At 46.0% G+C, this 16,427-nt stretch overlaps 1 protein-coding gene across 1 annotated transcript in view; it reads right to left on the reverse strand.

The window, feature by feature from the left end:
- FAM81B (family with sequence similarity 81 member B) overlaps window positions 1-15,417 on the reverse strand; it is an 85,072-nt gene extending 69,655 nt beyond the window's left edge. Inside the window, exons 1-2 of the mRNA XM_044291341.1 lie at window positions 15,357-15,417; window positions 12,288-12,353 (exon numbers count right to left, since the gene is read on the reverse strand). Of these exons, the coding sequence (XP_044147276.1) occupies window positions 12,288-12,331 (44 nt within the window). The 5' untranslated portion in view covers window positions 12,332-12,353; window positions 15,357-15,417. The remainder of the gene's footprint in view (window positions 1-12,287; window positions 12,354-15,356) is intronic.
- Window positions 15,418-16,427: the final 1,010 nt, after the last annotated feature.

Here is a 16,427-nt window from a genome sequence, read left to right on the forward strand (position 1 = left end):
TGTGAAGATGTCCGTGAAGAGTCTGTTTTTTGCCCTCTGTGTGTCATCTGCATTCCATGTACACTCCAGAGCATCTCCTACCAATGTTCAGTGAAAACCACTGACAGAACACGGATGCCATATGTGTTCTCTCACTGTTTTTCACTGACCCATAGACTTCAAAGGGCATGTTTGGTCCGCATCACGGACATTAGTGCACGTCTTCATTGTTTTTCCACTGACCCATCATCAATGGAAAACCACTGATGTGTGAACAGCCACATTAAATACAAGAAATCTATGAGATGTCAGTGAAGAACACAGACAGTGTGAACAAGGCCTTAGGTTTTAAATTATTGCACTCACCAACACATTATTACAATGACATACAGTATTAAAATATCACACTATTACAATTATGAAAATATTACAATAATCATATTTGTTACCATATTACAAATCATATTTATTACAATAACTATTGTAAGCAGGGCCTTCATTCATGTAATAATAAATGTAACAATACTGACGTGCATTTCTGCCTATAGGATCCCATTGCGATTCGGTGGACTTACTTTACAAATACAATGCTTTATTTATTTTGTAATGATTATGAACTTTAGCCTATATTATATTATATTATATTATATTATATTATAACTTTGCAGGTTTCAGAGCTGCAATCTTGCAGCACTTCCTGCTTGTTCGGTGTCTGTACAAATTTTCATCTAGGAAGTACAGCTTTTGCAACAAGCACAGCACAGTAATCTTATGTCATTAAAGGGGTTGTCCGGGATCAAAGTTTTTTTGTTTTTTTTAAGTGGTCTCACTGTTAACAGGTGATTCTAGGTCCCCCCATATGTTTTAAGGTATTTTCGCCATTTCTACACGGCTCAGACGGTCTCCCACGCACTGTTTACATCTCTGTTTATTTTTGTCTAACTTCCTGCCGCTCTGAACTGTGGGTCTCAGTGCTGAACGGCATCACGTGCTTTCAGACGACTCTCATCTCCGCCGTGACTCCGCCCCTCATTGTTATTCCGCCTCCTGTCGCACATCGCCACGTCCTCCATGCATCCGCCCCCCCCCCTTGAATCATATTTCGCATAGTTCCCTTGCCTCCTTCATTGTGGACAACAAGCCCTGCCCAATGACGTCACCGGAAAGGAGGGGAGTGGCTTAGCACGATCTGTTGTCTCCGAGGTACCGCCCCTCCGAGCGCTCTGCATAATGCCTGCGGCTGATGGTGACATCACCGGGCTCCCTGCGATGCGGAAGAAGCGGCTTCGCTCTGCAGAAGGGACCCGGTACGTCACTGAATGTGAGAAAAGAATATGGGGCATCAGAAAAGTATGGGAAGGTAGGACAGTCATGTAGGAGATATTTATGTCCTTGTTAAACAATCAAACCAATGTCCCCAATCCCAGACAACCCCTTTAATATTAGCTATGGACGTGCATTTTAAAGGCGTTTAGCTAAGCCATTACAAAGGGATTGCTGAATGTCTTCAGTCGTAGCCAGCAGAAGTCTGAATGCAGCTCTAGAATAGAATATAATGTTAGATTATTACTTAGTGGATGCTACTTTATGTTTGCATATGCGCATTGTGAACATGACAATAAACATTCCTGTTCACAAAATGTGCTTTTGTTCATATTTTCATGTGTTTCTGACTCTAGCGCTGTTTAGCGGCTGCTATTAGGCCAAACAGCCCCAATGGTCACCTGCTGTTGAACTGATATCATTGCTACAAAATGTAACACCCCAGAGTTGCGTTATGAAACTATTTTACCCCGCTACAACCTGTTAAGTGTATTTGCCTTGTCATCTAATGTAATTTTATATAATATTCTCTCAAATGTGCATTGTAAAACCTTGATAATTGTATATTGATGTAATTTCCATGTTCACCAGCAGGTGGCAGCAATGTGTTAGCAAGGAGTTAACTCAGTTTAGTGTCCCTAGGCTGGAATAGTACATTCCAGTTTAGCTCCCCCCTCTGTGAGCAGAGTGGCTGCTCCCACATCCTGCCTCATGGGGAGGGAAGGAAGTTAAGTTAGTGTGCCAGCCACACCTGCTAGGGGAAGGCTGTGTGTGTAGGAGCTCCCAGATATAGGGATCCAAAGCCAGGATCTTGTCTCGGCTGAGACATTGATCATCATCCCCAGCCTGAGCCCTTCAGTCTCAGCTGGAAGAAGCAAGCAGACAACTCCAGTTCCAGGAAGAACCATACCCTGTGAAGATAGCTGTGAGTACAGATCAGAGACCCAGGAGAAGCCAAATTCCTCCTCAGCTAGTCAGTCCCCAGAAAGCAGAAGATAGAAAGCGCAGAAGCCAAATTCCTGCCACATTACAGAGCTAACAAGCAGACGACCCTTTCCTGCAAAAGCTCCAGGCACAACAGAAGATATATTCCTGCCACACATTGCCAATACCTGCTGGGACCAAAGACTAATGCTGTACCTTGCTCGGATGAAAGCTATCACTAGAAAAGTCAAGTTTGAACTTTACCCAAGGTCTGGATCTCAATTACTGCTCCAAATTCCTCAATTACTCCTACTAGCTTCACACTCAATTTATTGCAAGTGAGCCAGGATCCAGGAGTCCAGCCGTACCCAGGTAGGAGACACCGTTGACACTATTACAACTACCATACAGAGATATTACACCATTCTGGCATTCTTAACTTGGTACGTGAGTTACAACACCTTAAAGGGCCCTGTGTTAGTACCAAGCGCACGCTGCAATTGGCGTCACAATTAAAACTATAGACTATTAAACCCATATCCTAACCCGCTGCATAATTTGGCGTCCATGTAACTTTACCCACGGTCCGGCTCATTGCACAGTCAGGTAAGCAAAGCTTGGCGGAGAGAGCAGGAGCGCCAGCACTGGATGTAATTGGTAAGCAATGCTTCAATTTACGGTCCACAGCACGGGCACAAGGCACACACATTTGTGTGCATGAGCTCTACAATGACAAAATTTTGACTGCCTGCAGCCACCACTAGAAGCACGGCTCTGTCCATTGTGTAGTGTAAGAAGCTGCTTACTGCAGTAACCAATTCCATTCGTAACAGTTCTGGTGTTCTGTCAGAAAACCTTAAATCGTCAGATTCCCTTACCCAAGTGACTTCCGGGGGTGTGCGCCTCCGCGCAAGTGTAGTACCACAGCAAGGCACCTACACGCAAGCGCATGGTTAAGGTAAAATTACAGTGAGCGTTGACTCATGGACGTGTGACGCGCCCAACCGCACCTGCGCTCTCAGGGGTAAGAAGATCTGACGGTCTTTTGTCTTGTTAAATCTCCTTACCCTCACACTGCGCACAAGCGGATTGAAGGCAGCCAGCAATGAATCTGAAGTGCGCTGTGTAGTGAGGGTAAGGAGGGGGAGGGTAAGGGTAAAAAGGTTTTACAATCCGCTCATGCGCAGTGTGAGTGGTAAGGAGATTTAACAGGACAAAAGACTGTCAGAGCGCACGCGTGGTTGGGTGCGCGCATGGTGTCCGTGCGCGCGTCCATGAGTCAACGCTGACTTGCGCGGAGGCGCCGTGCCGTGGTACTGCGCTTGCGCGGAGGTGTAAGGGAATCTGACGATTTAAGGTTTTCTGACAGAACACTGGAGCTACTCTGGAATATCTGATGGGTGGGGGTGCAGGATGTCAGACTCCACCAGTCAGATATTGATGGATATCCTCAGGATATGAGATAACTGATAAAAGTTGTTATAATGGCACAACATCTTTAAAAGCATATGAATTTACAAAACTCCCTTTAAAAGCAATTGTAACAAACCTATATTTACAAAGCTTCTGAGGTCCCCATAGATGTACCCTAAATTTTGTCATGTAAGGCCTTATTCACACTTCAGGGCCTGCGATAACATCTGTGAGAAGACATCTCGGTGTATCATCCATGGAGACTCTGTGAAGGATCCGTGCCTCCATTTTTTGCCCTCCATGCATCATCAGTATTCTACACGCATTGCTAGACTGAAAAGTTGATTTCCAGAGCAGTGGTGTAACTAGAGTTTTATGGGCCCCAGGGCAAACTTTGGATCGGGACCCAACCCCCCTCCCCCACTTCGTGCTCGGTTACACCTTCCGTGACTGTGATTGTTACACCCCTGGTCTCTGGTAATAACAATATCCCCCCACTTATGTACCTATAGCACCCATAGTAATATCCCCATAGTGCCCTTCCACTGCCTCCAGTACTGTCCCTCACTGCTCCTAGTAATGTCCCCCACTGTTCCCAGTAATGCCCCCTCTGCCCCAGGTAATGTCCCCCACTGCCCCAGGTAATGTCCCCCACTGTCCCAGGTAATATCCCCCACTGCCCCAATAATGTCCCCCACTAACCCCAGTAAGGTTCCCCACTGCCCCCCAGTAGTGTCCCCCACTGCCCCCAGTAGTGTCTCCCACTGCCTCCAGTAGTGTCCCCCACTGCCCCCAGTAGTGTCCCCCACTGCCCCCAGTAGTGTCCCCCACTGCCCCTAGTAGTGTCCCCCACTGCCTACAGTAATGTCCCCCACTGCCCCCAATAATGCCCCCAGTAAGGTTCCCCACTGACCCCAGTAGTGTCCCCCACTGCCTCCAGTAATGTCCCCCACTAACCCCAGTAATGTCCTCAACAGCTCCCAATAATGTCCCCCACTGCCCCAGTAGTGTCCCCCACTGCCCCCAGTCTTCACTCACAGGTCCTACTAAAATTAATCATGAATTAGGTGGGTGGGCGGAGCCTAACTTGTGTTAGTCAGGCTCTGCCCACCCATTTAATTTATGACTAATTCTAGTAGGGCAGCGTGGAGGCCTGATAGATGCTGTACTGCATGTGATGCAGGTGAGTTGAGTTCTCCGATGGGGCCTGACATGAAGTACAGTGACAGTGCCGGGCCCGATTACACGTGAGCACAGAAGGCCCCCTCCCCCCACTGGGCCTGGTCGTGGTCGCACGGTCTGCGACCGTGATCATTATGCCCCTGTTTCAGAGCATCTCCTATCAATTGTCAGTGAAAATCACTGACAGAACACTGACGCTAGTGGACCCACAGGCTTCAATCAACATGTTTGGTTCGCATCACGGACTAAAGTAATGCATGCTTCTGTGATTTTTCCACTAACCCCTGGTCACTGGAAAACCATTGCTGTGTGAACAAACACATTACAATAAATGGATCTATGTACAGTCTGAGGAGAACATTTACTTATGTCTGAATAAGGACTCATTCACATGGCCGTTGGTCGGCCGTTCTGTGCATTGGTGACAGCAATTTGCAGTCCCCAATGCACGGGCAGCATGCATGCGGCTGCCGCAGATGGATTCAGACCCATTCAACTTGAAAGGGTCCATGATCTGTCAGCAATGCAAAGAAATACAACACGTTCTTTTTTTTTGTGGTGTGGAGGAACGGAGAGGAACCCCACTGAAGCACTCCGTAGTGCTTCCGTGGAGTCCCGTGCCTCTGTTCCGCACCGCACCTTCCAGATTGTGGACCCATTCAAGTTAAAGGGTCCACATCCGTGATGCGGTGCACAAACGTCCCGTGCTTGTATATTGCTATTTGTGGGCCGCAATACGAGCACGGCCAGGCAACAGTCGTGTGCATGAGGCCTACGGCTGCTTTCATACAGTCGGTGTTTGGTCAGTGTTTCATCAGTGATTTCCAATGTAGTGGGAAGCAGGAAAAAAAAAATCCAAATTGGGTGGAATATGAAAAAAAACAAAGCACAATTTTTACTGAGTTCACTACACGGTAAGGCCTCATGCACACGACAGTTTTTTTTCACGGTCCGCAAAAACGGGGTCCGTGGGTCCGTGATCCGTGACCGTTTTTTCGTCCGCGGGTCTTCCTTGATTTTTGGAGGATCCACGGACATGAAAAAAAAGTCGTTTTGGTGTCCGCCTGGCCGTGCGGAGCCAAACGGATCCGTCCTGAATTACAATGCAAGTCAATGGGGACGGATCCGTTTGATGTTGACACAATATGGTGCCATTTCAAACGGATCCGTCCCCATTGACTTTCAATGTAAAGTCTGGAGTTCTTTTATACCATCGGATTGGAGTTTTCTCCAATCCGATAGTATATTTTAACTTGAAGCGTCCCCATCACCATGGGAACGCCTCTATGTTAGAATATACTGTCGGATATGAGCTACTTCGTGAACCTCAGATCCGACAGTATATTCTAACACAGAGGCGTTCCCATGGTGATGGGGACGCTTCAGGTTAGAATACACTACAAACTTTGTACAAGACTGCCCCCTGCTGCCTGGCAGCACCCGATCTCTTACAGGGGGATATGATAGCACAATTAACCCCTTCAGGTGCGGGCCCCCCCTTCCTCCCTCTAATGTTAGAAATCGTTGGTGGCACAGTGTGCGCCCACCATCGCCCCCCCCTCCCTCCCTCTATTGTAATAAATCGTTGGTGGCACAGTGTGCCAACCACCATCGCCCCCCCCCCCTCCCTCTATAGCAGTAACAACATTGGTGGCAGTGTGCGGTCTCCCATTCCCCCCCCCCCCCATCATTGGTGGCAGCGGAGTTCCGATCGGAGTCCCAGTTTAATCGCTGGGGCTCCGATCGGTAACCATGGCAACCAGGAAGCTACTGCATCCCTGGTTGCCATGGTTACTTAGCAATAGTACAACAGTAGAAGATTCATACTTACCTGCTTGCTGCTGCGATGTCTGTGACCGGCCGGGAGCTCCATCTACTGGTAAGTGAAAGGTCTGTGCGGCGCATTGCTAAAGAACTGTCACTTACCAGTAGGAGGAGCTCCCGGCCGGTCACATACATCGCAGCAGCAAGCAGGTAAGTATGAATCTTCTACTGTTGTACTATTGCTAAGTAACCATGGCAACCAGGGCTGCAGTAGCTTCCTGGTTGCCATGGTTACCGATCGAGCCCCAGCGATTAAACTGGGACTCCGATCGGAACTCCGCTGCCACCAATGATGGGGGGGGGGGGGGGGAATGGGAGGCCGCACACTGCCACCAATGGTTGTTACTACTATAGAGAGAGGGGGGGCCGATGGTGGGCGCACACTGTGCCACCAACGATTTTTAACTATAGAGGGAGGAAGGGGGGGGGAATGGGAGGCCGCACACTGCCACCAATGGTTGTTACTACTATAGAGAGAGGGGGGGCCGATGGTGGGCGCACACTGTGCCACCAACGATTTTTAACTATAGAGGGAGGAAGGGGGGGGCGATGGTGGGCGCACACTGTGCCACCAACGATTTATTACAATAGAGGGAGGGAAGGGGGGGGGCAATGGTGGGCGCACACTGTGCCACCAACGATATTCAAACTGGGGAGGGGGGTCTGCCCCCTGCTGCCTGGCAGCCCTGATCTCTTACAGGGGAATATGATAGTACAATTAACCCCTTTAGGTGCCGCACCTGAAGGGGTTAATTGTGCTATCATATCCCCCTGTAAGAGATCGGGTGGTGCCAGGCAGCAGGGGGCAGTCTTGTACAAAGTTTGCAATGTATTCTAACTAGAAGCGTCCCCATCACCATGGGAACGCTTCTGTGTTAGAATATACTGTCGGAAATGAGTTTTCACGAAGTGAAAACTTAGATCAGAAAAAGCTTTTATGCAGACGGATCTTCGGATCCGTCTGTATGAAAGCAACCTACGGCCACGGATCACGGACACGGATGCCAATCTTGTGTGCATCCGTGTTCTTTCACGGACCCATTGACTTGGGTCCGTGAACCGTTGTCCGTCAAAAAAATAGGACAGGTCATATTTTTTTGACGGACAGGATACACGGATCACGGCCTCGGCTGCAAAACGGTGCATTTTCCGATTTTTCCACGGACCCATTGAAAGTCAATGGGTCCGCGAAAAAAAACTGAAAACGGCACAACGGCCACGGATGCACACAACGGTCGTGTGCATGAGGCCTAAAACTGACTTGTTCTCTTCATTCTCCAGGGCAGTACAATTACAGTGATACTACAGATGTGTAGTTTTTCTTGCATTTTAATACTTAAAAATAATCTGTTGAAAAAATATATATTTTTTTCTCATCAGCGTATTCTGACCCCTATAACTTTTTTATAGTTTGCGAACTAATTTTTTGCGGGACGATCTGTAGTTTTTGCTACTACCATTTTGGGGTGTGTATGACTTTTTTTTATCACTTCTTAGGCTACTTTTACACTAGCGTTCGATCGGATCCGTTCTGAACGGATCCGCTCATATTAATGCAGACGGTGGCTCCGTTCAGAACGGATCCGTATGCATTATATTGGCAAAAAAAAGCTAAGTGTGAAATTAGCCTGAGCGGATCCGTCCAGACTTTTACATTGAAAGTCAATGGGGGACGGATCCATTTGAAGATTGAGCCATATTGTGGCATCTTCAAACGGATCCGTCCCCATTGACTTACATTGTAAGTCTGGACGGATCCGCACGGATCAGGTGTCCGCCTGCTGAGCGGAGCGGAGGCTGAACGCCGCCAGACTGATGCAGTCTGAGCGGATCCGCATCCATTCAGACTGCATCAGGGCTGGACGGAAGCGTTCGGGTCCGCTCGTGAGCCCCTTCAAACGGAGCTCACGAGCGGACAGCCGAACGCTAGTGTGAAACTAGCCTTATTCAATTATTTTGGGAAGTAAAGTGATGAAAAAACTGTTAATCTGCCATTTTTTTCTGTTATGCTATTCACCGTATGGGATTCTTTAAAATATATTTTAATAGTACAGGCGTTATTGGACTTACTTCCGGGTTTTAGCCCTCTCAGATACCGTGGATACATTTGACCATGGCATCTGAGGAGTTAAATGTACATGGCCGGCATTACTGTGAAACAGCAGGCACCTGGCGGCTATGGCATTCGCTCCACTCCAGAGTGGGCGCCATCTTTAAGGTACCGACATCCTCTGTATTTGTACAATGGATGTCGGGAAGGGGTTAATGAGATAAAACGAAGAAGATGAGCAACAGGGGCGTATATAGAAATCACTGGTCACCATATCAAGAATCTGATGTGAGTCCCCCTGCCCTGTCCCTGGCCCCTCTCGCTACCTGCCTTGGCTTATCCCTGTCCCACCTCATTTATACCTACAAATAAAGAATAAAAAATGTACCATTCAGTCTTCTCAGACACCACCCAGCCATTCATGCACTGCAAGTTTCTTATGGGCAAACTTCCCCTACCCCATCACAGACTGCTGCAAACTTACCAGCCACTTCCCGTCACCCACCACCATGAACAGCTATCATGCCCCCTTCCTCCATGAACTGTGTCTGCAGTCCTATCAGCCCCCCCATGAACTGTACGGTGACTGCATTCTTATGAGTCACCCATAACACCCCTTAGGCTACATGTTCATCTGCAGCAGAGGTTATGCCAGGAGCCTTCAGTGCAGATTCCGGCACAAGAACTCTGTATGCAGCAGTATTTCATCTGCCAAAATGCCTGTACTCATGCTGGTTGCCGCCAGACCCCATTATTAAATAGGATAATGCAAGTGCCCGTGGTGTTCAGCATATGAAGTCTGGCGATGTCAGTATTCAATACTGGAATCTGCAAGTGTGCACCTAACCTTAACCGATAAACTATGCCTGCTGATGCCATCTTTTATCTCGTGTGCCACCCTTTCCTCCATGAACTGCGCCTGCTGCTGTTTCACACCCCCTTCCCTCACACGGCTGTTACTGTGGCAGAGTGCACTCAGGGCCTACGACGGATCTTTACAGCGCTGGACTGGAGTCTGGACTGGTGACGCTGCTGGATCAGGTCAGGTCCGGACCAGTCAACCAGGTCACAATGTGAGGTGTGCTGGCAGAGGAACAGGGGCAGGACAAGGTATTTTGGTGCCCTACCTTACTTGCTACAAAAAATTATTTTAAAACATTTTACAAGGTGCAGGCAAAGTATACTAAAATATTTAATCCAGTCATAACTGATGTTTCTCTGACTGATGTTGTCCACTTTTTTTCTAATCCATTTATCCCAGACCGCCATAAAAAGTTCTCCCAAAGGGCTCATGCACAAGACCTTTGTTGTTTTGCGGTCCATTTTTCACGGATCCGTTATTCCATATCTGAGTTTTTTTTCTTCTCTGATTTAAGTCCTCTTCCGTTCCGTTATTGCACAAAACATATCCGTATGGTTTCCGTATTTGATCCATTTTTTGCGGATCGGAAACAGTAACTTATTAATCACCAAACACATGAGCAATATGGGCTGGGCATAGCATTTCTACAGTATGGATCCACAAAATACCGTATTTTGTATTTTCTGCAGGCCTCGGACAGTGATTTGCGGACAATAATAGGACATGCACTACTTTTTTGCGAAACGGAAATACAGAAATACGGAAATGGAATGCACACGGAGTAACCCGGAACGGAAGCGGAAAGAAAATATGTTAATCTGCAGAGTCTCTATGGCCAGTGGCGGAGCTACAAGGGGCTAAAAGGTAGCTGTCCCAGCTGAGTCTGGGGACCCAAAGATTCCTCTGCCACATACAGTAACAAGACACCAGTAATATGACTGACACATTAACTTTGCAGTCTGTTACAGATTTTGCATTTGGGCAAAATCAGCTGCTGCAGAACCTCATAACACACACCTCAGCTGCTACAGAACCTCATAACACACACCTCAGCTGCTACAGAACCTCATAACACACACCTCAGCTGCTGCAGAACCTCATAACACACACCTCAGCTGCTGCAGAACCTCATAATAATTTCCTCAGCTGCTACAGAACCTCATAACACACAACTCAGCAGCTGCAGATTATAATACGCAGATGAACTGCTGCAGAACCTCATAATACACAACTCAGCCGCTGCAGAAGATAATACTACACACCTTGGCTGCTGCAGATCCTCATAATACATACCTCAGCCGCTGCAGAACCTCATAATACATACCTCAGCCGCTGCAGAACCTCATAATACATACCTCAGCCGCTGCAGAACCTCATAATACATACCTCAGCCGCTGCAGAACATACTGGTAATACAGACCTCAGCTGCTGCTGAACTTGATAATCTGATGCTACAGAACACATAAGGCTTTGATCACATCTGTGTTAGCGGCCTCTGCCCCAAATCAGGTCATAAATGCTGGACAGGATTTTGCAGCCTGCCAGACTCCATGATAAAAACCCCTCAGATCTCATCATAGTCAGGGGGATCCGTCAGGTGCTTTCATCTATAATGTGCCATATTCGGCACTACCCTGATTTCATTGTTGTGCATCTATGACAGAGCAGAACAGCGAAAGTCACTAGTACGGATGTGAACAAAGCCTAATACACACCCTAGCTGCTGCAGAACATCATAATAGTGACAAGAGAACTACAAGTCTCATCATAACCATTATTAAAATTAGAGGGTAATACATGGAAGGGTTAACAGGAGAAAACTACAACTCTGAGCATGTACAGATTGTTATTATAGCACACAAGTGAACATTACAGAGATAGGGTATAGGAGGAGAGAACTACCACTCCCAGCATGGCCAGATTGTTATTATAGGGTGTCAGTGGACATCATATGAAAACTCCTACCATTTTTGGCATGTTCTTATGGGCTACCACAGAACATTACAACTTGTCAATGGTGACATCACACAGGTCCTTTACTACTACTACTCTTCACTGCTGAGCTCTTCCTGCACTGGTCACATGATGGTGACATCACACAGGTCCTTCACTACTACTCCTCTGCACTGCTGAGCTCTTCCTGCACTGGTCACATGATGATGACATCACACAGGTCCTTCACTACTACTCCTCTGCACTGCTGAGCTCTTCCTGCACTGGTCACATGATGGTGACATCACACAGGTCCTTCACTACTACTCCTCTTCACTGTTGAGTTCTTCTTGCACTGGTCACATGATGATGACATCACACAGGTTTCTCTCCACCTGGTACCTTCTCCTTTTGCAAAGCTAGCTTGCAAAAGTAATAAAAGGATGGGCCTTTCATCCATAGCAGGGACGCCTACCCCCAGGGACCTGCCTCCATTGGAGGTATGCCACTGATGAGCAGCAATATAACAGACAGATTCTGAACTGGTCACTGAGACATCAGAAGTCAAACTCAACTTGAATGACATAATATTAATAAGTTGTTTCCTGTCTTGTTGTTACAGCGGAGGTACGGAGATGTTTTGAACACTGCTGCAGATTTATAACTAAGAAGCTGATGGATTGTGGCGTCACGTAAATAGTAATATTAATAATTATATGCACAAATACAATCCTATCAGAATCTGAAAGCCACGATAAAACATAGAAAGATTGCGTGGACTCCTAGAACCACTCTTACCTGTCAGAGAAGGGGACAAGCTGCACAAGGTTTTCTCTTGACATTTTACTCTTCCTGTAATTTTATCTGAAGAAAACATACAAATAATGATTAATCTTCAGACTGATATCTGTGATTATTACAATGTAGAAGAACACTGACTCCGAGCTTCCAATACCCAGGAGAGCTTTCTGCTGTGCTCCAGAAACAATTACACATTAACTATTAATTATCAGGTCTCTGGGGGGTTTTAACTATCTACTGTATGCATGAGAGCACATAGCAGTGCTCAGTGTGCGGGTACACGGTCAGAATAGCCTGTGTCTGATATTGGCTGTATCTGTCTAATATACAGTATTTCATATCAATTATCTATCTATTTATCTATCATCTCATGTCTATCTAATTATCTATCTCATATCTATCTATCTAATTATCTATCTATGAATAAATAGAAATTATCCACGGCACTTCCGTAAGTAAAATCAACGTAGATTTATTCACCAACGTAACGTTTCGGTCCACATACTGGAACCTTTCTTAAGCAGTGAGAAAGGTTCCATTATGTGGACCAAAACGTTACGTTAGTGAATAAATCTACATTGATTTTACTTACGGAAGTGCCGTGGATAATTTTGATTTATAACTTTTTGGGGGATTGGATCGCTCCAACAGTCGCTGGCACCCACTCTCAACTAGCTTCTGCTGTGCTGCTCACAAGCTTTGGACTTATCTATCTATTTATCTATATTCAGTACAGACCAAAATTTTGTACACAACTTCTCATTCAAAGAGTTTTCTTTATTTTCATGACTATGAAAATTGTAGATTCACACTGAAGGCATCAAAACTATGAATTAACACGTGGAATTATATACATAACAAAAAAGTGTGAAACAACTGAAAATATGTCATATTCTAGGTTCTTCATAGTAGCCACCTTTTGCTTTGATTACTGCTTGGCACACTCTTGGCATTCTCTTGATGAGCTTCAAGAGGTAGTCACCTGAAATGGTTTTCCAACAGTCTTGAAGGAGTTCCCAGAGATGCTTAGCACTTGTTGGCCCTTTTTCCTTCACTCTGCTCGATTGGGTTCAGGTCCGGTGACTGTGGAGGCCAGGTCATCTGGCGCAGCATCCCATCACTCTCCTTCATGGTCAAATAGCCCTTACACAGCCTGGAGGTGTGTTTGGGGTCATTGTCCTGTTGAAAAATAAATGATGGTCCAACTAAACGCAAACCGGATGGAATAGCATGCCGCTGCAAGATGCTGTGGTAGCCATGCTGGTTCAGTATGCCTTCAATTTTGAATAAATCCCCAACAGTGTCACCAGCAAAGCACCCCCACACCATCACACCTCCTCCTCCATGCTTCATGGTGGGAACCAGGCATGTAGAGTCCATCAGTTCACCTTTTCTGCGTCGCACAAAGACACGGTGGTTGGAACCAAAGATCTCAAATTTGGACTCATCAGACCAAAGCACAGATTTCCACTGGTCTAATGTCCATTCCTTGTGTTCTTCAGCCCAAACAAGTCTCTTCTGCTAGTTGCCTGTCCTTAGCAGTGGTTTCCTAGCAGATATTCTACCATGAAGGCCTGATTCACACAGTCTCCTCTTAACAGTTGTTCTAGAGATGTGTCTGCTGCTAGAACTCTGTGTGGCATTGACCTGGTCTCTAATCTGAGCTGCTGTTAACCTGCGATTTCTGAGGCTGGTGACTCGGATGAACTTATCCTCCGCAGCAGAGGTGACTCTTGGCCTTCCTTTCCTGGGGCGGTCCGCATGTGAGCCAGTTTCTTTGTAGCGCTTGATGGTTTTTGTGACTGCACTTGGGGACACTTTCAAAGTTTTCCCAATTTTTCGGACTGACTGATCTTCATTTCTTAAAGTAATGATGGCCACTCATTTTTCTTTACTTAGCTGCAAAGCAGTGATCAAAGCAAAAGGTGGCTACTTTGAAGAACCTAGAATATGACATATTTTCAGTTGTTTCACACTTTTTTGTTATGTATATAATTCCACATGTGTTAATTCATAGTTTTGATGCCTTCAGTGTGAATCTACAATTTTCATAGTCATGAAAATAAAGAAAACTCTTTGAATGAGAAGGTGTGTCCAAACTTTTGGTCTGTACTGTATCTATCTCATATCTATCTATGTATCTCTCATATCTATCCCTCTAGCTACTTATTTGTATTGGGTCAGGACAGACCATGTCCCTCACAGGGCAGTAGGGTGGCTTATAGATTAGCACTGTTGCCCTGCAGCTCTGGGTTCCTGGGTCCAAATCTTCCCATAACAACATCCAGATGGAGTTTGTAAGTTATTTCTGTACGACATTTTTATGGTTTCATCCTACACCCCAAAATCATACATACAGGGTAATTGGCTTCCTATCAAATTGGTTCTTGTGAATCTGACAAATTCAGACTGTGAGCTACAATGAGGACGGGACAGATGTACATGACAATCTCTGTACATCGTGGAATAAGTTGGCACTATATAAGCAACAGGAAATACATGAGAAAAATAGAAATCAGATTTAAGATAGAAAAAATGACAAACTGCAAAAAATGAGAGCTGCCTTTCCAAAAATATTAAAACAAGTGAAAATAATTGTACAATTTCTACTATACTCTGTGTATCAGTTCCAGGCATTATAAAGATCTCTGCTTCAGTGATTCCAGTACATCTATGACACTGGCTTTATGTCAGGATACCACCATCCCAGCAAGCAAGAAGTTACATGGAGAAATTAGAATTGAAAACAAGAACTCTGGAGCTGGAAATGTGTGTTATTTCTGGGACTCTAATACAGTTAATTATTTACAGTCATTAGGAGGGTCAGATTTACCTCAGCACAGACTGCGGTCTGCCGGGCCCTATCTGACGCTGCACAACACCATTCCCTGGAGACGGCAAAGCCACCCAACTTGTTCTACCTATGGAGGAAACTTTTAGCTAATCTTTGACACAAGCAACAGCAGCCGGCAGCCCCTGAGACCCCCTCTACCGGTCACAGCACGGATATGGGGCCCCCAGAACAAGAGCCTTAGGTCCTTACATCTAGCCATATCACACATTTACCTTTATGTCTGTGCAGGTGACAGCTCTGGCATGCTCTCGCCCAGGCTTGGCATCAGCTGTCACGCCCCTCTCTCAATAGACTGCTGCCTGCTTGTGTTTACTGCCGTCTCCTGGCTACAGGAATGCTAACCTCCCACTTGTCCATACAATGAAGCAGTCTATAGGAACTGTAATGAAGTGCCGAGCACGCTCCTATACCTGCATTAAGTGGCTGTGGGACTCCTGGGATCCAGTATACCGATTATTTTATTTATGCTAAAGCCTAATGTTAAAGTTTATTTAGGTTTCTAGGTGATGTAGTGAAGATGATTTTGACATTTAAAGCGTTTTTTCCATCTCTGTCTTTGATGGCCGATATGGAAATAAGGCTACATTCATATGTGAAAAAATGGCCATAAAAAATGGACACCCTGTCAGTTTTTCATGGCCATTTTCAACCATTTTCCATCCGTCTGTCTGTATTTAACGGTCATTAAAAACAGATGAATTCAATTGGCTTTTTGTTTTAATCACAACCCCTGCAGTGTCCTCAGTATACATAATGCCCTCCATAGTGCCCCCTGCATATCAAACATCCCACCATAATGCCCCAGTATGATTAATGATCTCCTACTATTATTCATGCCCCCATAATTGTCCCCTGCAGTATTATTAATTCTCAATTCGTGCCCCGCCGCCCAGTATGATTAATGCCCCCTTAGAGGCCACTGGTATTATTAATACCTCCATTATTGCCAGGGGAGCACCACCAATGAGGTGAGGTGAGGCGATTGCCTCAGGCAGCACCAGGTAGGGGCAAGAGGGGGGCAGCAGAAAGGGATGATCTGTTTTTGCAGTATAGTATTGGGCAGCACAGTATGTGGCGCTGTATTACCCTGTATGTTTTGTAGTGCTGTATGTAATGTTTTCCAAGTATGTCTTTAACAGTAGGACTGGGGGGAAGGCGTTAGGTTAAGAAATTGTCATTGGGGAGTTGGGGCTCCGTTTCAGTTTTCACCTCAGGCAGCAGAAAGGATAGGTACACCCCTGATTATTGCCTCCCCCTAGTATTATTAATGCTGTATTAGTGAC

Source organism: Bufo gargarizans, chromosome 1 (assembly GCF_014858855.1).
Source record: "Bufo gargarizans isolate SCDJY-AF-19 chromosome 1, ASM1485885v1, whole genome shotgun sequence".
NCBI lineage: Eukaryota > Metazoa > Chordata > Amphibia > Anura > Bufonidae > Bufo > Bufo gargarizans.